Below are 22,846 nucleotides of genomic sequence, written 5' to 3' on the forward strand. Positions count from 1 at the left end.
AGACAGTCCAGTTTCCTCCCAAAGTTTAAAGTTAAACAAGGCAGGTGAATGAAAGAGTTTATCTTGACCCTAGTGTGTGTGTTTGTCTCTGTGAAGGACAACATGTCCAAGGTGTTTCCTTGTCTTCTGCCCATTGTTAACATGACAAAGCTCCAGCCCCTGACTGAGAAGGCAAAGAAAATAAACTACCTCTATCTTCTGATCAGTAGAGTACAATGTAAACTCTCAGAGCAGATAGATATCAGTGGGTGATTTTTTCCCCCAAAGAAATTATCTAAGACTTAACTGAACATTCACAACACTGATCCTGGAGACACTTTTGATTATCTTACCCACAACAAGAGGAAAGTCAGAGACAAAACACGCGAGAGCTTCGCAAATCAAGCGCTCTCTCCTCGGCAAACATACAAATATACGCTGTCACTTCATCGCCTCTTTTTACCACAGGAACAGCTTTTATGCATAAACCGATCAAACTAACGTTTAATGTTATTCAACAAGCTTGCGCCCAGACCGAGACATTTGGTTTACTTTACGCTGACACTTAAACTGTTCTGACCATTCATCTCCAATTTGTGCCTCCCGTGCATTTTACTACCACTGACCGCTCAACTTACTAGCTATAATAAACAAATGTTATAACGTTATGAACTCCTTACACTCACATTAACGCTAGGCTTATTACGTGTGAACGTAGAAATCAACGTTATGGGCACTGTGATGTTGAACTGGTAACTAACGCACCAGCTTTAGCTAGTCAATGCTCACGTAGTTACAAGACGTAAGCTAGTTAGTTACCACCACTTATTGATGCTGTAAAGCTTAACTTGTACATTACTTCATTTGGCTACTCCAAAATGCAGCAATAAAATCATTTTACTCGGCCTAACATTAGCGGTTAACTATAACGCTTGTAGGTAAGAGTATGCTAATTGTTAGCCGGCGCTTGCTATGCTTACTTTAGCAAACAATTATCCATGTTCGCTATGTTCAAGCAATTTAGTTCACTTAAGCTGAATTTCCAACTAACATAATTAGTCCACAACACTGTTATCGGACAGGGGCATTTTAACTTACCATTTCTGACAAATGAACGATGTCTACATGTTTCAATACTGTTTTCAGCTAGAAAACGTTAGCTTTCCCGGGCTATGTTTCGTTTCTATAGTTACTGTGTGGCAAGCCATGTGTTGCCTTCAAGTGCCATTCGCCTGTATGGAACTGGCAGTTGTTCTTGCTAAGGAAATTGAACGTCTACACACTACAGCCTTTACCAGTGAAGCAAATAATTATGAAAATACAGATTTTAAAAGTAAAGTGAAGAATACAACATATATACGAGACACTGCGCAAGTAGCTAAATTTACAAAAGTAAGTGAATATGATTAAGGGTTGTGAGCGAGGAAAATGTTGGTCGTAAAAAACTGCAAAAGTACATGATGTTGTTACATGATGCTGCAGAAAATCATAAGAACCAACTGACTAATTCATGAGCTGGGCTACATTTATCTACAACCTTTTACATTCTCTGGCTCTATCTTACTGCACTGTCATTGTTTAATGCACCATCTAGTGGTGGTCGGGTGGTATTGTGGAGATCAAAATTCCCTGATTTATCAAAATTCCGAGTGTGTTTAAACGCAACTTTTGACCCTTTTCCGTTACCCGGAACAACAATACAACAGTCTGAAAAGTACTGTGAAGTAGTATTTTATGTCCATTAACTACTGTATTTTAATGCAGTAGGCGTTTTATTTTGTTATATGTTAAGATATTATCCCCTCGACTACAAGCGTTTAGAGTGAACAAGTAGCTCTTAATTAAAGTGTTTCTCTATGGGTGTCCCTGCTCGCCTAAGTCATTACATGACTGATAATGGACCTTTAATCTTGGATGGTGGACTAGCATCTGAACTGGAAGCGCAAGGAGCCAATTTACAGGTTAATTTAGGTTATTTATTCTGTATTTTGGTTTCTTAGTGACATTCTCATTTCCCAGCACGTAAGCTACACTGCTTGATGTATAGGAGCAGTCATTTTTAATCTTGTAATTAGAGCCAATAAAGATACGTTTATGCATCTCGTTGGTTAAGACCTGAGGTGATTTAAGCTTCATATATTTTATATTCAAGTTTGGACTTTATCTGTATGTAACTTAGTTTTACAGTTAAATATACAATAGGAGCGCAGTCAGCTCTATTTTATATTAAATTATTGTCCAAAATTTATTTAATTTTGATTGTGTAGATATATATATATAGCCAACCTACAGGCTGTGCTTAAGCTGTGTTTGCGTGGTAATAGTCAAGGATAGCAATTAACAGCTGTTGGTGGGGAAAAAAAAGGAATACATGTCATGACTTATAATTTGTGGTTCGATAATAATTATGTTACATGAACAATGATAGTGGCAGTGGTGGAAGATGTAAAAAAAAAAAAAAAAAGTAAAAGTATCATTACTCTATTACAAGTAAAATCTTACTTCTTGTTTCTTCTAACTTAATTATTAGAGATGCTGTAATACATTAGCTGCATGTTAATGTTGTAACTGGCTGCAGTAAAGCTAATTTTACTCTTTATATATGCAGTTGGATTGTTGGTTTAATTTACTGTATGACAATGCATTTTATTCTATATGCACATAAGTTTTTAAAATCCTCTGCAAAGTAACAAGCAATTGCAGCTGCCAGATAAATGTCGTTCAGTAAAAGTATTAATTGGAGTAAATAAAAATAAAAAATAACGTGCACTATAAGTGGCTCAGAACTGTACTTAAGCACCTTGCTTTAGTAAATTTAGTTTACTTTCCACCACTGGAGGAGGGAAAGAACTTACTGCTGAGTAATGGAGTGAAATATCTAAATAAATCCACTAGGTGGCGCCATTGCCTTTTATTCCTCTTTCTGCTGAGACATCTCAGTCATCATGAATATTTTGGAACCAGGCAAAATAGTATGAATAAATAGTAATTAATTTTTTTAACATATAAGAAATAAATAATCACCATGCTGTGGGGGCTTGTCAACTAGTACTTTAAATGAGATAAGGGAGGCATGACATCAGTTATGATGTCATGTATTGGTTTCAAATGCAAGTAGACATCTTAGGAGTTATTGGGAAAACTGGGATCAGTATTTCTTTCTGTCAAAGATATCCAGATTTTGAAAGGTCTGTGTCTGTGTTTCACATACTTAGGGAGATCCTTTGTGGAGTGCCAGGCTTTTACACACTAATCCCCAGGCCATAAGAGATGCTCATCACAGGTAGGTCCATCCAAAATATTAGACCTAATCTGTAACTATTTAGGTAATTGGTTAAGTCATTTTTTTCAGCGACAATTCAAAATATTCTCTCTGGTTCTCTGGTTACAGAGATATGAGAAACAACAGTAGAAATTAGTTTTTAAAATGTGACCACAGTTCATACATGTGATCTATCACCAGGTTTCTCCTCAGTGGTGCTGATGTTATCTCAACGGCCACGTATCAGGCAAGTATCACAGGATTCGTCAGTCACCTGGACGTGAGCACTGAACGTGCCAGAGAGCTAGTGATGTCTGGAGTTCAACTGGCCAAAGAGATGATAGATAGATTTGTCTCTGACTGTCATCCAGCAGGTACAAACGTATATACACTCTTTGATCTGTTTGCAGCTCTGAAACATGGTGTCTCTGTAAACTATGATGCTATTTCATCATGTTTTGTTCATTTATCTGGTAAGGGCAGAGATGTCCCTTGGTGGCAGGCTCTGTTGGACCGTATGGGGCCTTTCTGCATGACGGCTCAGAGTACACTGGGGCCTATGCACAGATGATGAGTGTTGAGGTGAGTGGCTCTCAGCTGCTCATACGGTTACAGTAGATGTAATGATGCGTGTGAAGGTGACAAACAGAAAACAGAAACATGATAACAAACACTTGACTTACATTGTGACTTATTTTCTTTACTTACTTACTTAGCAGCCATTTTGACATGAAATTGAGGGGGGAATATTAACTGACCCTCCTGAAGTCCTGCACCTTTTGGAACCTCAAGCAACTTTCTATTTTCCTGTTTTCTGTACTCAGATTCACTGTATTAGGCTTGTCTACATAGAAAAGAAAACAAAAATTTTGAAGATAGTTGAAAGATGTCGCTGAGGACCTGTAAAAGTGACATATATTCACATATTGAGTTAGGTAATGTTAGCAAAATACTAGCTAACTAGATAGCTTTTCTACATCAATTCTTACATAACTAGCTAGTTAATTTATATCAATCAGTAGCTAGCAAGTTACACCTAATAACTAATGTTAGCAAAACGCTAACATACCAGCTAGATAATCTACACCAATCATTGGCAAGCTAGTTTGCTAATGTTTTGCTAATATTAGCATTGCTAACTAATGTGATTATATATACAGTATCATTTAAAACAAGGTTGCTAAAGAGATTTTGTTGTAGTGCCCTCTTTGATTGATTAATTGGAAGGCAACAAGTACTAGCCAATCAGAGTCAGATTAGGGGAGGTCACGAATTCACCATCCTGAAATAGGAAAGGAAAAAGTTGACCTGAGAATCAACCGGGTACCAAGCCTGCTCAACTGTGAATGGAGCACAGAACAATTAAAGGGTAGGTCACGTAAAAATGAAAATTCAGTCATTATTCAGTCATTATGTACTCACATTCATGCCGATTGAAGGTCAGGTTTGGTTTTTTTAGCTCACAAAACACTGCTGGAGTTTCACAAGGAAATAATGTTGCAGAATCTCCCAAACAATGTCAGTGAATGATGACCAGATTTCAAGTGTAAAAAAAAACAACCAAAAAGAAAATAACATAAAATGCCTCCATACTGGTTGTGTTCTCCACTTGAAAACTGGTCATCATTCACTTCAATTGTTTGGGAGATTCTGCAGCGTTTGTTTCCTGTGAAACTCCAGCAGTGTTTTCTGGATTAAAAACCAACCCAACCTTCAATCAGCATGATGGTGAGTAGATAATGACAGAATTTACATTTTTGGGTGAACTATCCCTTAATGGTCCCATTTCATTTAGTGTAGCAGAGCGTCTCCCATGAACCAACATGCACAATAGCAACAGTCTCTGTCTGACCTGAATGGAACACAACTTTAATTAGTACCATTGAATACTTGTGTTTACTATATTATTTCTATGAAAAAATGGCTGCTGTGAAAAAGGTCTATCAAGTGGTCTCCACTGTCTTTTTAAGGAGCTTAAACTTTGGCATCGGCCGCAGATCGACTGCTTAGCAGCAGCAGGAGCTGATCTTATTGCTTTTGAGACAATCCCAAGTATCAAAGAGGCAGAAGCTCTGGTTGAGCTGCTCAGGGAGTTCCCGAACTGTAAAGCCTGGCTCTCCTTCTCTTGTAAGGTAACCACTGCTGATGAACATGTTGATTCATTGTTAAAAGTTCTGCATCAAAATGACTCATGTTTTGTACAAAAACACTCTCAGGATGGGAGGTGTATATCAGATGGCAGCCTCTTCACAGATGCAGTGCAGACTGCAAATAGATCCACGCAGCTGGTTGCTGTAGGAGTCAACTGCTGCTCACCAGAGCTGGTGGAGCCGCTGCTGGACTCTGCCGGGTCACTGCGGAGCCCAGACATGGGCTGGGTGGTGTACCCCAACAGTGGAGAGGAGTGGGACACTGAGCAGGGGTGAGTCTTTTGCTCATTTGTTCTCAGTCACCATGTAAAGGACAGCCAAAAAAAAAAAACTGATCCCAGTCATAAAGTCCATCTCCTTAGAGTTCTTAATCTTTCTGTATTTTCCAAATGTTTGTGGTAACACTTTATATTTAGATGGAAGAGAAGTTTCACTTGTAGTAGCCACATTTAAAATGTGTACACATGAACAAACTATGACTGCTGTGGCACAGCAGATTCACACTAACACTTAATACAATAAATAATGCTTGGAAGGGGAGAGTGAGACAAGCAGTATTCAGCTGTTTCTTATGTGCAACCTCACTGCTAGATCCCACTAACTCCTACACACTAGTCTAGAGCTGCAACCATTAATCAAATAATCAGTTATTAATCGACTACTAAATGAATCGCCAACTGTTTTGATAATTGAGTAATTAATTAATACTCCTCTGTGACACTAAACTGAATGTCTTTGGGTTGTAGATAAAACAAGACATTGGAGGACGTCATCTTAGGTGTTGGGAAACACTCACTGACATTTACCATTGTCTAACATTTTACAGACTAACCAATAATCAATTAATTGAGAAAATAATTGACAGATTAATCGATTAAGTTGCAGCCCTACACTGGTCCTTTAATTTAAGATTCTGTACTTTTACCACCACTTCTGTTTCCTTTTTCTTTACAAAGGTGGCTCACATCAGAGAAAGCATCCACATCAATACTTGAACTCAGCCACACGTGGATGAAGCAAGGTGCCGCTTTGATAGGTAAGTTCAACTGTTTCCTTTTCCATGAACTTTTCTCCTGTTTTTCTGTATTTCTCTGATGTTTCTCTCTTTGTTTGTTAGGAGGTTGCTGCCGTATCGGTCCCGCTCACATAGCTGAGTTACGACAACAGTTAAAAGGAAGCTGCACATCTCTAGCCTCTGCAGAATGACGGGACCAAAGATGTAATGTGATTCTGAAGAAAAGATATCTTTTCCAAGAGTTTATAAAAACCTTAATTTATTGGAAAATAAATAAATAAACCACTACATCGAATGACACGGTGACATTTGTGTTGGGTCAAAGACAAAATGGCAAAGGTGCAAACAGAGTGAAAAAATGAACCATGCAGTCTTCACTTTCTGTAGTTTCACATTTTGAATGATTCGGAGGGACTGAGGGATTCCACTATCACTTCTGTACAGCTCGCGTCTTTTTAAAAACTGGGATCATCTACGCGAAGGTCTTTACTGTAGGTTTCACGAAGCACAACAAAATGTCAGCTGCTTTCACAACACTTGAACTGGACAGAATTTCCACTGAACTAACCACTGTACGTCAGGCGCAAAACAAGACCACTTACCTGTACAATGAATTATGGGAAGCGTCTTTTTAACAGAATTTACAGCAAATGTGTCAGTGTCGTATGTTTCTAAGACAGCACGAGTTGATTATAATGTGCACTCTTACAGCATCACTGCAGTGAGTTTAAGATGATGTGATATAATTAAATTAAGGAATGTGTATATGAGTAGTAGTGTGAACACCTAATCTCTCCTTTTAGTATAACACAAGGATGGACAAAATAACAGAAACACCTTACAGTACAGTCACCATGAAGTCAATAAGGCTCAGTTTTTAAAAAGATCATTTTTGAGGCCATATTTTGATGTGCTGTTAAGAAAATGCCCTGTGAGGTCCACTGTTCATCTGTGTCAGTGTACTTTTTTGTGTTTGTTACTGATGCATTAGCAGCTCAACAAGCAGTCTGTGCCTATATGTTTCTGCCTTAATATGCTCTATTGAAAGCATAAAAATAGCAATAGTAAGATCTCTACTGACTGATGCACAAGACTAAATGGTCATTTAATGTGGCTCATTTGTGTAGCTAGCTGCCATTGTTATTGATTTAAAGTAGTAGTCTGCATATCATTCATAGACACAGCTAAAGGACAGAAGAGTGGAAGGAAATTGTGTCCGTAGGTAGGCAGACACTCACCAACGCTGACTGCTGCAACAATATGGCCCCAAAAATGATGGTTGAGTTCAATCTACATCTGAAAATCTTAAGCCCCTTTCACACATGCACTGCAACTCTGTACTTATCTGGACTTCACCCAGAGGAGCTCTCTTTCTCTGTGTGTGTGTGTGTGAACACAAATGTCTGCATTAGTTACCTCAGACTAACCCTGCCAGCTCCCTGGTCTAAGTCTAAAGTCCAGAGTGAGTGAGTGGCATGTAGCACCTTGCCTGTATATTGCTTTCCACTCCTTCATTGATTATTTTCTTTTCATACAGACTTTCTGCCAAGCGATAACAGCCTACATGAGTCTCCATTTAAAGGCCTTTATTTGTCTGTCTGTGATGTGCTACCATCAGATTCCCACACACACAGGGGAAGTGGAAGTGTGCATCCAGTCACAGTTGCTTCGCCTGGCGTGCAGGCGGACTGGAGTCACACTGCCTAATAATCTTTCTCTGCTTCCATCACAGTTAGTTAATTTTAAGACTCGGCCTGCATTGATATAAGTGCAAAAACAGCCATCATTACAGTTAGACGTCCTGCATGCTCTGCAGCTGCCACCCCTCACCTGAACCATCCAGGTGTGGAGGTGTCTGCTGTGGACAATCTCCTGCTGTGTGCTACATGTGCGAAGGGAAATTCAGACCATGTCCCTCCCTGATTCTTAGGACACTGTTTTGGAGCGCATATGTGAAAATGGCTATAAAGACATTCATTCACCAATATTTAAGTATAAGTCTGGTGGTATTTATAATTTTCTTTTTGTCAACAAATCTCATGATGAAACAAAGATCGTATTGACAAGTGTCTGTGTATCCACAGCCTGATAGATCTCATTCCTCTGTGCCAGAGAGCTGTTTTTGTTCCAAAAACTATTAAAAACACACCAATAAGACACACTATTGTACTGGGTTCCTTCTGAACAATAAGCGTGGGCGTCATAGTTTATCTTCGGTTAATCCCACATACACAACTCTGCTGCTGTTTATACTCGCTGGTGCACCAAATTTGTATTAACGCACCACTTGAATAGTACCCAATGAATGTACTATTTACTGTTTGGATATAATTTGCTAAAAACTACAAGTCCCAGCTGTTTTGGGGATATTACTTAGCCATTTTGTAAAGTTGCTACAATTAATATTTCTTTTATAATAATAATATAATAGTAACAATCACACTGTATTAAATGACAATGAAAGCAATGTGACATTATGAAACGAGTCACTTGTATTGATGAAACTATAGAAACTATAACACTCCTAACAGCAGCCCCTCTTGGCTTTGTGCATCGTTTTGCTGCCTGGCCCACAACTTAACTGTTTTAGTTCACTCTCACTGCTCTCGTGCTGTTGTTTTTTGGATGTAGCAGGCAGCTGTTTTCAGAGAAAACAGATTGTAGACTGTCTACACAGCAGCAAACAGCAGGCAGACACAGTTAGCAACTAACTGGTGAACATAGTTGAGCATTTAGCAGCTACAGAAACAGATTTTTTTTCCCTGAAGAGACCAAAAACAGAGGTAAAAGAGAGTGACTATAGGGCGGCTCCAAAATGAGTGCTAATATTGCTCTTCAACTGCTGAATTTGTGAATAAGCACCGGTTTTAAGCTTAAAAAATATATCTTCTGTTCACAGATTTTTGCCCACTGCTCCAAAGTGGCCAAACAAATCAGTTATTGCAAGTATTATGTTTTTAAATTAAAGATTTACATCAGAAAGTACTGAGAGATTAACACATTGTTGGTTTTGATCTTCTTATGGGATTTGTTGGCAGTAAATTATAAAATAACACCAGACTTACCCATTTAAAATGTATATAAGGGCTCTGTACTGTATTGTGATGTCTGTTATTTAATGCCCCTCTCGTATGTCCCAGTAAAACTTTTCAGTCTGTAATATCTTCCTCGAGGTCGCTGTCAGGGGAGCTCCTCTGTCTGTACTCTGTAGTGTTGGACAGCCGTTTCCAGTTGGTGTCTTTCTGACTTCCCATACTGTGTGAGCGTCCCAGGTACGCCAGGCGCTTGGATGACGTTCTCTCCTCCGCTTCATCCGAGACGCTTCCGTGGGCCCGCTCCGTGCCGGAGTGGTGGAAGTCATGGCGCAGGTTCTCCAAGTTTAGAGCCCAGGGGCCGAGCTTCTGCCAGTTCACCCTCTGGAAGGCCATGATGCAGTGCAGGTTGCCGCCCACCTGTGAGCCAGGGAACAATCTTTATGAGTTAGGCTCTGACCCAGAAATGTTAACATAATCAGTGACATTTCAAATAATGTGTGAGATGGAGGACCTTTTTGGTTTTGCGGCGCTGAATCCCCCTCTCTGTGTGACGGATGTCCAGGTATTCTGGATTTTGTGTGTTGAGGTCAGTCACAATGTCCAGCCATCTGAAAAGAAAGGCTCCGTGTTCAGCAGCTCAGCCGCAGTACATGATCAAACATGGCGGAGACTGAACAGAGACAGAGCTTACTTTTTACAGTGGATAGCTGGGTGTTTCCTACTGGGCTCACCAATAAGGATCCAGTACTCCATTTCATTTGTGGGTAGAGGGCCCCTTCGCACAAAAAAGAACAATCATCACTTTAGTGCATAAACTCTTTAGGGCTGAAACAAACAATCAATTAAAGGGAAATCTGGCACTTTTAATGTGGATGCGCAGTCAGTTGTAAATGGTAAATGCAGTCAATTGAAGCAGTAAATCCCTGTGTGTTAAATTGACCAAGAAAGTTGACTTTTCTTGATCGTGGAGCCATGCCGGCAGTGCCTACATGTACCAGGATGCATCACCCAGGACCTTCTGATGTCCAGTTTCAGTTCAGTGTGCCACACTAAATTCCTTTATCAGCCTTCATGAGCATGTTTTACCACTTGAAACTTTAAAATGCCTCTCTTTGTCATCTGTGATGTAAAGAAATCAGATTTTCACGCAGTCATCCTCCAGGTTCAGGTCTAAAATCCAAGTGCACTGCAAAACGTCTCTCCTGTTGGGCTGCTGCAGCACTCTCAGCCACCATAGACAGCAAAACAATTATAATAAGCATATATAATTACAATTACATAATAATTATTAAATATATTATTCTGCTGTCTATGTCAGCCACTGCAGCATGTCAACTGCCTTGTAAGCTCCAAGGTGCCCTGGAGTGGTTGACAGCACATCACCTGCTCTCCATTCTTTACCCTCCTTTATACTTCCAGTTACTTTTGTGGTAATTTTATGACTCAGTTTGTAAGGTTTACAGTTATCCACTCTGTTGCATTGCTCTGTGTACAATGACAAATCTACAAAATGAGAGCTGAAACTTGTTTGCCAACCTCGTTTCATCTTCTCTTATCAGCGCATATTGTCACATGGATTTTTTTTAGCATACCAGCTAACAGAGCCTAAAATTATATTCATGATTCCCCTCACTTGTACTTCCTGATTAAAATGTTATCCCTGTCCAACTATATGCTGTTATTGTAATGCACAACACCTGTGTTGCTATTTATCACCACCCGATCTTATAGCTCTAGCTTTGTTGGCCAGAACACAGTGCTAGGTGACAAAAATACTCCTCTAGCTCTCCCCTGGCTGCCCAGAAGCAGAGCCTAGAAATCCCTGCTGAAATAGCCTGCAGTACTTCCTTAACACCAGCTACATCACTGTGACATCACTAGATGCAGGAAGAACAATGGGTATTGCAGCAGGAGAATTCAGCTTTCTTGGTCAATATTGCACACACAGAGGAATTTATTCCTTCAAATTGACTACATTTACCATCAACATGGTGAGTAATAGAATAAACAACAAATTGATTAACTTAAACTGCTGTGATGTGACCTACCTATATGCTTTTGCTGCTTTGAGTGGTGTGGCCTCAAAGCCCACTGGGCAGAAGTAGTGGTTCTGGCAGTGGTAGATGTAGGCCATAGACTCATCTTTCAGCCCTTGTGTCAGCTTCATTAACGCCCCTTCAGCTAAAAAGATTTGAGTGGTTACTTTCTGTGTGATCTCTTTATGAGCAGACATGCATCGGTGTTCGACAGCTCACCTGTCTCTCCTGCTGTCTTGTGTTTGCCGTGCGGTTTGTACAGAATGTAGGAGCAGCCCCGCACTCGGAAATTGTCGTTGATTTGCCTGAACCACCTGTAGGGAAAATGCACGCATTACTGAGGCACGCGCATTTCCAAAACTGAAAGTGATTATTTAAATGACTATAAGAACTGTTTTGTGTACCGCATTAGTGTAGCGTTGCCAGTGAAAGGACCAAACTTGATTTCTTCAAATGGTGGCTGGAAACCCAGAATGTGCAGAGCCTCCTCCTGAGAGATGGGTGGAAGACTAGAAAGGAAAATAAACATACACTTCAGTGACACCAGAGCTGTATGTATGCATTACATTAAGTCTGATAGACAGCACTGCATACTGCTCACCTCCCTGCACCCAGAGTGCTGTACAAGAAATTCCAGCAGGACACCAACGAAGAGATTCCACATGAAGTCTTGTACTGTGGCCGGCTAATGCAGTACCTGAAGCAGAAAATATAAATGTTTTGAAACCATCAGCCTGACATGACGCTCACTTCACCAGGTCTCTCTTTAAAACTATTGAGGCACTAAATATAACATTACCATCGTCTGAGGTCTAGCACTTTTCTCTGTTTGATCTCTTCCAGTGAGGCGTGAGGAGAGACGTCCTGCAGATTTCGACTGGGTCTGTCTGATGACTTCATCTTCTTGGTGCTGCATTTCTTCACATTGCCTGAAATACACCATGAGTCAAAGAAGGATGAACCAGGACTGAAACTGTTCAACAATCAGCAGCAGATAGATTACCACAACATTTCACGGTATTTAAAACAGGAACAGTAGCTTTGGGGGAAATTATAGTTCATGAGTGTACAACCAAACAGCCAATTTAAAGGGTAACTTTGGTGTTCTTCAACCTGAATCCTTTCCCCCATGTTTTTGTGTCTAAGTGACTAATGAAGACAACAATTTGTGAAACTGATCCAGCCAGCTGAAGCTAAACTAAGCTAAAGTGTAATCCTTCAGGCAACCGTGCTCTGTCAAAGTGCTTGTTTTGCCACCGACAGGCTCAAACTCTTATTCTAAGTGCCTGACAACATTATGTAAAGGATCACAACAGAGAGAGACCTTTTTAAAGAGTGAGATGTTTTGTTTAACCAGAAACACACTAATCAAACTCTGTTCGCAGAAAGGAAAATTTTTAATGTTATGTTCATTTGAAATAAACAAAATCAAAATAAAACTCACCAAAATAGTCTTGGTTCCAACAATCACCAGCTCTGGTTTAGTCGAAACAAGCCCTTTATTCAGGGCATTAGATTTTTTCATTTCATTTCCATTATTATACAGGAAAAGATTTAAAGATGACAGTAAAATCGGTTACAATTAAAAGGGCCTTACTCAGTTAAAACTGGTTAACAACAGGTTCCTGTTCTGCAGAAACACAAAAACACAAACAGCAACACAGACATTCAGAGAGGACTTTAATGAGGTGCGGAAAAGGAGGAGGAGGAAAAAATTATCTCCGACCATAGCTATTTTTCTAAGCAGGTACTGGGTTAAGTGCATGGGAGACTGATCTGGGGATGTGTTCCTGTCTTATGTTGTGTCTTGGAACTAAATCAGTGAGTGAGTGTTGGAGATAAAATTAATAGCTTGATTATTTGTATAGTTGTGAAATGTCATGGCATTAGAATGTTAAAGTGCAGTGCAGCGGTGAGCCAGAGGGGCAAAGTTGCCGTGGCTCTTATAAACTAGATGACGTCTGAGCTTGCTCTCGTATCGTGGATTAAGGGTTTATTTTGACCAAACCAGAGGTGGTTGATTGTTGGAACACTAAAGGATGATCCCAGACATTTTGGGTTTTGTTTCTGTTGAGTTTGAATGATGATGATGATGACGATGTCAAACTGGAGTCTGATTAGTTTGGTGAGAGCAATTAGTGCCCTTTTCCACTAAATTACCTCTGGAACCTTAGTGCCATCTATTGAACCAGCCCACATTTCCACCAGTTTTGGAGCGAAACCATTGTAATCAAGGATGTCATCAACAGAGGGCGCTACACAACGCACCAGTAGAATATGACACTCCCACTTTGATTGTCAAAGAAAACCTGCCATTTTTTGGGTCCATTTTGGAACCAACTTTTCACTTTTCACCCTATTTGCTTTTGGAGGAAATGCTCAGAATGGTTCACAATTGAAGCAGAACTAGAACTGCTCTTTCTGTTTAATGATCTTACTCTTTAAAAAATGTCTCTCTTTGTAGGGATTCTTTCCATAATGCTGACAGACACTTCGATGGTGTGCAGATTCCACTGTGGTTTAGCACTGATTCTCCCGGCTGCAGCGCTCTCCCTCAATATTGGACCAATTTCAAAACTTCTCTCCTTGGTCACTTAGACACAGAAGTTACCCTTTAACTTTCTGACAAATTGTATGCATTTATACTACAAGAATTTATTTTTCTTACTTGTTCTTGTTTTCCTAGTAAGCACGGCATTGAAGTCTGTGGTATCAATCTCCCAGGCCAAAATAGGTTTAGTGTGAGCAGAGGACACTTCCACCATGTCACAGTCCACATCTGATCCTACGTGGGCCCCTCCAGACTGGCCAGCACTCAAGTCAGCTGAGGGTTTGGGCTTCATGTGTGATGGCCCATCATCCTGCTTGTTCTGCACCACGTCCCTGGCTGCGTTCGGGGGACGGTACACAGAGGCAGCCTGGTTGAGAAGAGCATAGTCGGAGCAGACCGTGTAGAACTTCTCACGGGAGTGCGTGACCGGGCAGGTCCACGGCAGGTGGAGCTCAGCGCTCGAAGCCCTCCTCACTCTGGCAGCGTCCCGGGCGAGGGAGCTGAGCAGACCACGTTCCTCCTCCCCATCGGTGGGCCTTTGCAGCCCTGCAGACGGTTCTGCTGGCCCAGATAGGTTTGCTCCTTGACCTTCTGATGTATTAGGCATTGAACAGCCACTTAGATGATGAATGGCAGAATTAGCTGAAGCTGACTGTGCTGCTGAGGTGATGGCTATCTTTTCTGGAGATGAAAGGACAGGCATTTTTAGAAACAGTACAGAGATATACAATCAAGGGCAGCACTTTGGATGAAAAAACCTTTTCAACAATTTTCAACATATGTGATTCCAGGCAATGTGATGTGTGGACTGGTATGAGGTCAAAGTAGATAATTATAGAAAGTTGGAAAAAAAAATCCTAAGAGTGCATCAAAAGGACAAAGGCTAGACTACTACAGAGTTGACAATATGAAAGTCTTCAACATAAAATGCAAAAAAAAAATCAATTAGTCAAACAAAAGAAAATTAGTTGCCAATAGGGCACGGTATCATTTAAAAACGTATGATACCAGTATCAACACCAGTACCCTTAAAGTGATACCAGTATCAATGGAGGACTTCATTCAATACCTTTTTTCAAAGATTCTTCTTTATGAAGAACGTTTGCAGTGATTGGCAGTAATTTTTTTCCAAATCTGTGTACCAAAGGAAACAGCTGGAGGTGTTGTTTGTCCGGAGAAGTTTCAATACTACTTGGCACTGGGTTAGTTCAAACTAAACCAATAAGGTGTTGAGTCACGATAGCCAAACCTAGTTGCTAACTATTTGGAGCACCGATTCATAGTGTCAAATATTTGTCAAGCAAAAACCTCATACACTTGCTGGTTCTAGCTTCTTAAATCCATCAGATCCACAGCTGTAACAATGAATGAACAATGCAAATATCACATCTACTGTAGTAAGCATCACTGCATGTCAGCTAAACTCAGTGAAAATCTAATATCCAATATCATTTAGGGATTAGCCAATCTGATTTTCAGTATCAGAATCGGCCCTATATTGGTCAAAATCACTGGTTTGGATATCAGGAGTAAAACAAAAAAAAAGCATAATCTGATATAATCCATTGGCATTAGCCAGTAGTTCTCAAACTTTTTCAGGCATGACCCCCTTCAGAAACTGAAAAAAGTTTTACCCCCGTCACTCCGACCAACAATTATTATCAGACATCAATACCAAAAAGATTCAAGTTAAATTAGAGTGAAATAAAGGTCAGCATTCATTCAACAGTCACTTAACTTTATTTCACTTCAGTATTTCTCCCCTGGTCATCCTCAACCCCCTGCAGTGGCTCTACCACTGGCTTAAACTATCACCTAAATGCTTAACTAGACTTTGAGGGACATTCTTTAAAGTGTAATGAGTAACACAGATGACCAGCAGGTATTATGTAACTGAGACATGTTCTAAGTATTTCTTCTTTCACGGGAGTCGAATATTTGTTTCACAGTTTGAGCCTGATGTTTTTAGATGGCTACGTTAAGCAAAGTGCATCCATACATACATGTAACATTAACAGCTTAGTTATTTAAGAGAGGGAAAGAAAAACAATATCAACAAATGCTCACAGTAGCAGTATCTGTATGGCATCGTACATGAAAAAGTAGTATCAAGCTAGTCCTAAAGATATGAAAAAATAAAACAGCCAATCACTATGTTTTCTTGTTGTGCAAATAAAAAAATGCCAAAGTGTTCTTATTTGTTAATTTACATATCTTGTTGCAAACTATTTTTCACAACATTTTTTAAAACGAATTATGCTTTTTAAAAAGTGATGGGGACAAAATCGGCCATTTCAAAAAAGTGGTGGGGACATGTCCCCGCCGTCCTCACTGTACATGACACCAAAGTATAAAAGAGATGCGGAGGTGCAGTGAGACCCAACACTGTGGACTCCGAGACGATCTGACCGCACAAACAGTCTTTCTACGTTTTCCAAAGTCGAAACCCTTGAATGTCATTGTTTTAACTCACAGCGACATTAGACACCACACAACCTTACATTTCACCTACAATAAGTCAGCTATTAGGGGAACTGCAGCAGCGGCTCGCATCATCCATCTGTAGTTAACTTGTCTGCGGGGGGTTACTGAATTTTAACTAACCTTTCACCTGTGCAGCCGTCACACAGCTCAAGCTATCAGTGCTGTGTTTAGTTAGCAGATGTAAACACGCCCAGCTGATCCGTTATCTTTTTCATCATACCTTGTGAAATGTCTGAGGACCAAACGGTGCTTCGAAAACGTCAGAGAAAACGTCAAGCTAATCACATATGTCTAAAGCTTAGCACATATCACACTGAGACTATATAAAAAATGAACGATAACAATTCCGTAGCGTCGTCCTCCCAACACGTATCCTCTTCCTGTGCAGGTTTAACGGACTGTACCATTCTAATCAGCCACCGGTGTGTCCAAAAATAATTAAACCTAGATAGTAATATTTTAAAAACACGACTTAACGAGTACGTCATGTATAAACGTAATTCTGCTTATTAAAAATCGCATTATATTTTATCGTATGTATATGAAATTTCCTTAAATATGCACGTCAATTTGTTCCTTCTCACAACCCGTACTAGTAAACCAATGGAATAATCCTACAGTTCCAATCCAATGACAGGGGCGCTTGCAGTTTCTCTTTAAACTTTACCTCACAGTCCGACGACAAGTGGTAAGTCTGACACTTTTTACTCGCAACCGAACTTTAACCATTCAAAAAGCTTACACAAATAATTGCACCATAATCTAAAAACTTAATAACAAATAGCAAATTTTTAAATATCGATTCAGACGTTGCTACTGTAACGTTTAACCACAAAATGGCCGAGTGAGACGATTTCTTACTTGTCAGTGCATAACGGTGCAACCTTATGAGAAAACTGATTCGACTTGAAAAAAACAAGAAAATAAAGTTTATCTTCATGGTTCAGTGAGGGTGAGAGAGAGATGTACGCAGCAAAACAGCTGTTTCTATGTGCCTATGATACTTGATGAAGTCCTCCCATGTAAAAACAAATGTGAATTAAATCTGATTGAAAAACTCTCAGTTTACATTCACAAACAAGATCATCATGTTGATATGATTGTAGAAGGTATGTGTATAAAAAGCACAAAAACGTTGCCTGTGTCCCCCTGCTGATTTCTTTTTCCTTTTTTTTTTCTTGTTTTTTTGGCTCTGATTAATAAATGTATTCTTCGATTTTGAAACTGTAGCCTTATATTCTTGTTATTTAACCTCTATGAAATGTTATTGACAGTATTAACTATCTGCAATCCTGAATTTGGCCCCATTGATGCGCACTTCCAAGTAGGGCTGGATATTATATCATATTGTGATATGAGACTAGATTTTTTGATAAATTTTGCCTATCATTATATTGTCATATTTAAAGGCTGCATTACAGTAAGAAATAAGAAAGCTGCTTTTATTTACTTCTCAAAGGCCTAGTTTTTTTTTAATCAAAATTACAGGGAATTTCAATGTTAAATCTGCCACTGTTATTGCTGTGAACTGCATATGTGCATACACTTGACAGATGCACACACAAGCTTCTGTTTCCAACACCTGTGATGCCTGATATCACCACTCAACTTATAGCTATTATTTTGTTGGCCAGCACATAGCGTGAGGTGACAAAAATAATTCTCTAGTGCTCCCTTGGCTACCCAGAAGCAGAGCCTAGAAATTCAAGCTGTAATAGCCTGTAATTTGTCCTTAACACAAACACCATTCCTGTGACAGCACTGGATGCAGGAAGAGCAACAGATTTTGCAGCAGGAGAACTCAGCTTTCTCTCTCAATGTAACACACACTGAGCAATTTATTGCTTTCGCTTCAACACTGACTGGCCATCAAAATAAAAGTGGTGGATTTGTCCTTTAACCAAACCAAACCAAACAGCCTTTGATGATTTTAGAACTGTGGATTTTAAAACATTGATTTTACAGAACAACATGGCACAGAAGCTGGTGATCATCGACACAGATTGCGGCATAGACGACGCTCAGGCTATAATGATGGCCTTGGCAGCACCCAACATTGAGGTCTTGGGTATTACCTGTGTGTTTGGGAACGCAGGCGTTGAGAATGTGTGCCAGAATGTCCTGAAGGTGCTGTCTGTCTGTAAGCGTAAGGAGGTAAGTTTACTGAAGCCTTACTTAAATGACCAGATTTTATGTCACAAATGATTCGTATGACTGTTTTCTGATCTGCCATGGTGAAAGCATCTGTACTTGACAATCTGGGAATGTCACTTAATCAACTGTCCTTCTTCAGAATCACCTGTCAGATCTTTAATATAATAACACAATGTTTCAGGGAAAATCTGTTAAAGATGATGTGTTTCTTATTATATTTATATTAGGAAAAATAAATTGTAGTAGAAAGTAAGGCAGACTACTAATAAAAAAAATGGTATGATAGAAAATAACAAAATATTCTCCTTAAATATTTTCTTTAAAAAGTACATTTATAGTAGTTTTTAGGGGAATTATTAGCTATGTTTAGGGTAAAATGTAGCATTAAATGGGTTAATTAAAAAACAGGAAAGCCTGTAATGGTGAAAAATGAACAGTAGGGATTATACTTGAAAAGTCAGTAAGCAGTATCTTATGCTTGCCTGCATGTATGTCAGCAAATCCTACTGAAAACTGCATTGAGTATAACTTTGTTCCGCAGATTCCAGTGTTTCGAGGTTCTGGTGGTCCTCTGGTTGGAGCCATTAACTTATGTGATGATCACTTTGGAACTGATGGACTTGGGGACGTGATTGAAGACAGAGACCCACGGTGGGAGGAGAAAATCCAGAGAGAGCACGCGGTCGATGCAATGATCAGGCTGGTGACAGAAAACCAGAAGCAGGTGAGAAACCTCCCTGTGCTCTGCCTGTAATGCGTGGCTTGCTGCTCTTCAGGTGTTGTACAACTGGACTGTGCTTTCCGCAGGTCTCACTGGTGGCCCTCGGCCCGCTCACTAATCTGGCACTGGCTATCAGACTGGATCCATGTTTTCCCAAAAAGCTCAAAGAGCTCTACATCATGGGTGGCAACATGGAAGGTAATACCACCACGTAATTATAGTAATAGCGATTATATGGACTCTAATGTTCCACTAACAATCAGAATAATAGCCCAATCAGAATATAAAGGCCTCATGTAACCACTTCAATCAGAAGAGACTGATCCGGCCTGATTGGAAGCACTTTTCAATGGGGTTGGTGGGGCGGTGTAAACCTTTGAAAATTTGGTGAATAGGAAAATATTGACACCTAATAACCATATAAACTTTTCCAATGGTTCCTCTCTGGTTGGAATAAATATATTCTGTCTGCACAGGTTTGCCCCACGAGGGGGTAACCTGGCAATAGCTAGTTACGTAATTCCAAATGATCACAGATCGCGCTGCCTTCTGGTTGCCTAAAGATTTTCTAAATGCACAGTAGTTCCTTGAACAGCCGCTAACAAACCTACATCCCTTACATTTTTCGAGAGTACACCTCACCAGACACACTGCTCTCCCTCCTTTCTCCTCGGTGGTTAAGCACATGACCTCTGCATGTCACCGTCATAATATGAAGGGCCGCCCAACAGACTTAAGATCGGTTCAGGTTTAGCAACCAAAGCTGGGAGATTGTCCTCAGTCTCTGTTGAGCTATTTAGCTCTATTAAGCATTCGTGGTACGTTTAACTTTGTTTTTGGAGACTAGGGATGATAATGATTAATTATCAAAATAAAGATTAATTTATCAAATAAAGATCTGAAATATAACAAATTTCTTGAATGAATGTGCTCCATGTTATCTGATGTTGAATCATATTTGGTTAATATGTAGGTCTTTACGTCTTTATATTAGAGCCCGACTGATGTATCAGCCCGATACTGACTTATCATTTATCTGTATCTGTATCATTACATTGTTTTTATTTGTTAGCTTTAAAGGCAGCATTCTGGGTATATTTGATCATTTTTCTTCATTTTGTTTCAATATTTACATATACAGCGCTATTTGGATTCTTTTTCATTTATGTTTATTCAGAATTATTAAAAAATACCAGTTAAAGTTTCAGAGCTCTGATATCATTTTGGACAATCAATGTTATTTCATTCATTAAACTGTAAAAAAAAAAATGTGTTTATGTATGTATTCTATATATTCTATAGTTGTTATGCGAAAACTTTGTATAAAGAATATTGGCCAACATATCAATATCAGAATTTTTGAAAATCTCTTATATCAGTATCGGTCGGGCCCTAATTTATACATTTCATAGGCTATGTAATGCTGTCAGAGAGTATATATATATAAAAATAAAACTTTGAATGAGGAGGAAAAAATACATTTGGTTTTGTTTGGTGTAAGCAAAATTTTAACGCATTTCTAACAATGATTAATTGATTGATTGATCATTAATGTTACCAATGATCAATTAAGGAAAATGCTTAAAATTTGCAACCCTATTGGAGACTTTAAAAGACGTAGTGTGAAAGTGACAAGATGTCGTAACAACCTTCAACCAAATCACAACCTACTGGGAAAGTTTGTTTTAACAAGCACAATCACTTTTTTTCCCCTACTTCTTCTACTATAATTCTGGTAGATTAGACAGTTCACAGTGGGCAGAAACACTTTGCACATGTCCAAAAAGTTCTATTCTGATTAAATACTTTGGGGCGGGGGTTTTCAAAGTCCAGGACTGTTGGCCTTTTGAAACATGTTGGTTTAACTTGATTTTGTCTTTGCAGGAAAAGGAAATATAACGCTCTGCGGAGAGTTTAACTTTACAATGGATCCAGAGTCTGCCTACGTTGTTCTTGAAGAATTCATCTGTCCTACATACCTGTCATCGTGGGAATATTCATGCAGAAATGCACTGTCATGGGTAAGATGTGTGCTTATGAGGAACTATACTGTATAACCCTGCATGTCTGCTCCATTTCAATCTGATTTCACTCGTGCAGGAGTTCTTCGAAGAGTTGATCAACCAGGACGCACCTGCTGCAAGATTCATGAAGTTGATAACATCTAAATGCCGGGCCTACTCCAAAGAGGCTTTGAAGAGTATAAGGGACGTGTACTTTGGACCTGGCTTTGTCTCCTACGATGCCTATGCGATGGCAGCCTGTATTGACGACAGTGTGGTCACAGAGAGAATCAAGTGTCCTGTCCGTGTGGAGCTGCAGGGTTCCTTCTCCCGCGGCATGATGGCACTAGATCGCACAAACAAGCTGAAGAAGAGCCACAGTGTGTTTGTTTTAACCAAATGTGATGTTGTGAAGTTCAGGCAGTTACTCATGGAGTCTCTGAGACAACCTTTGAGGAGGTAATCTTTGGTGACATATATCTCGGGAAGGAGAGATGCTGTGCTGCACTAAATCTAATTACCTTGTAATACACAGAATAAAACAAGCATGTTTTGCTGAAATAATTCACATGTACAATGTAAATGTACAAAATTTGCTGACAAACAGATGTAGTAAGCTCTTTGAATCATTTATTCTCTCTCTATTTAATTTCTAAAATGGATAGAAAACACCCTTGTCCCAGACAAGCATTTACAACTGCAACAATTAAAAAAATCAGCCTTCACTGTACCCTTTACAGATGATCCCAGTGTTTATATCCAACAAGGTACATAAACTACTTAATGGTTGGTTAAGTGATTTCATATGGAACAAAAGAAAGCCTAGATTAAAATATCAAAGTTACAGCTTTCTAGCTCAAAAGGAGGTTTGGATGTCCCCAATATCAGATGGTACCAACTAGCATCTCAGCTAAGATTCATAGCAGAATGGGTTAAGGAGGTATTACTTGATATTAATATTTGACAATGATTGGTCTGTCCGACTTTGTCGTGTTTACGGTTGGGCAGGTAGCCTGACTTCAGTGGCCGTGTATGGAGAGAGATGAATGAACAGATTAACATTGTCACCATAATGTAATTATTATTATGGTACTACTGCCAGCAGCACCAAAGTGAAACAACAACTGAGGCATTTTTTTTTCCAGTTGACTCTTTATAAAGTCATCAGACCAGATGTCAGTTTAACATCTTCTTGATCTGGACCGAGACCATTTCTGTGCCGGACTTCAGTCCAGTTTTTTGGTCTCGGGGAGGTTTCACACCTGTAATTTTGGTCAGGATCAAACTGAAAAGTCTGAAATTCCAGACCAAACAACATAGGTGTGAAAATGCCCTAAAGTCTCATGGTTGTTCCTCAAGTAAGTAATCTTTTTAAGGGACTTTTTGTAACATGATTAAGTAAATTCTTCAGCTAAGGAGAAATTAAGCCTCACGTGTCACACTTGAAGAGAAAACT

General features: G+C 39.5%; 3 protein-coding genes across 6 annotated transcripts; 2 read left to right on the forward strand and 1 right to left on the reverse strand.

Moving 5' to 3' along the window:
• Window positions 1-1,713: 1,713 nt before the first annotated feature.
• Window positions 1,714-6,694, forward strand: LOC146323617 (betaine-homocysteine S-methyltransferase). The gene is made up of 8 exons (XM_084722653.1): window positions 1,714-1,940; window positions 3,195-3,262; window positions 3,443-3,615; window positions 3,720-3,823; window positions 5,212-5,373; window positions 5,458-5,663; window positions 6,348-6,427; window positions 6,509-6,694. The coding sequence occupies exons 1-8, from the start codon at window positions 1,836-1,838 to the stop codon at window positions 6,595-6,597; spliced, it is 987 nt and encodes a 328-aa protein (XP_084578779.1). The 5' UTR covers window positions 1,714-1,835; the 3' UTR covers window positions 6,598-6,694.
• Window positions 6,695-9,414: 2,720 nt separating this feature from the next.
• LOC146323618 (basic immunoglobulin-like variable motif-containing protein) lies at window positions 9,415-16,995 on the reverse strand. Of its 4 annotated transcripts, none has more exons than XM_084722656.1 (10): window positions 16,733-16,995; window positions 14,146-14,709; window positions 12,277-12,406; window positions 12,079-12,174; window positions 11,882-11,986; window positions 11,697-11,791; window positions 11,490-11,622; window positions 10,133-10,216; window positions 9,953-10,049; window positions 9,415-9,858 (listed from the first exon to the last, which is right to left on the reverse strand). In XM_084722656.1, the coding sequence occupies exons 2-10, from the start codon at window positions 14,633-14,635 to the stop codon at window positions 9,556-9,558; spliced, it is 1,533 nt and encodes a 510-aa protein (XP_084578782.1). In that variant the 5' UTR covers window positions 14,636-14,709; window positions 16,733-16,995; the 3' UTR covers window positions 9,415-9,555. The 4 variants fall into 4 exon arrangements, with proteins under 4 accessions (XP_084578782.1, XP_084578783.1, XP_084578784.1 ...); XM_084722657.1 differs by having other exon boundaries at window positions 16,633-16,995; XM_084722658.1 differs by lacking the exon at window positions 16,733-16,995 and adding an exon at window positions 16,541-16,648.
• A 104-nt stretch (window positions 16,996-17,099) lies between these two features.
• LOC146323619 (inosine-uridine preferring nucleoside hydrolase) lies at window positions 17,100-22,327 on the forward strand. Its single transcript, XM_084722661.1, has 6 exons — window positions 17,100-17,200; window positions 18,478-18,666; window positions 19,208-19,390; window positions 19,474-19,585; window positions 21,272-21,408; window positions 21,488-22,327. Exons 2-6 carry the CDS (start codon window positions 18,484-18,486, stop codon window positions 21,851-21,853), a joined length of 981 nt encoding a protein of 326 aa, XP_084578787.1. The 5' UTR covers window positions 17,100-17,200; window positions 18,478-18,483; the 3' UTR covers window positions 21,854-22,327.
• The last annotated feature ends 519 nt before the right edge of the window (window positions 22,328-22,846 follow it).

Source organism: Lutjanus erythropterus, chromosome 7 (genome assembly GCF_056507025.1).
Source record: "Lutjanus erythropterus isolate fLutEry1 chromosome 7, fLutEry1.hap2, whole genome shotgun sequence".
Lineage (NCBI taxonomy): Eukaryota > Metazoa > Chordata > Actinopteri > Lutjaniformes > Lutjanidae > Lutjanus > Lutjanus erythropterus.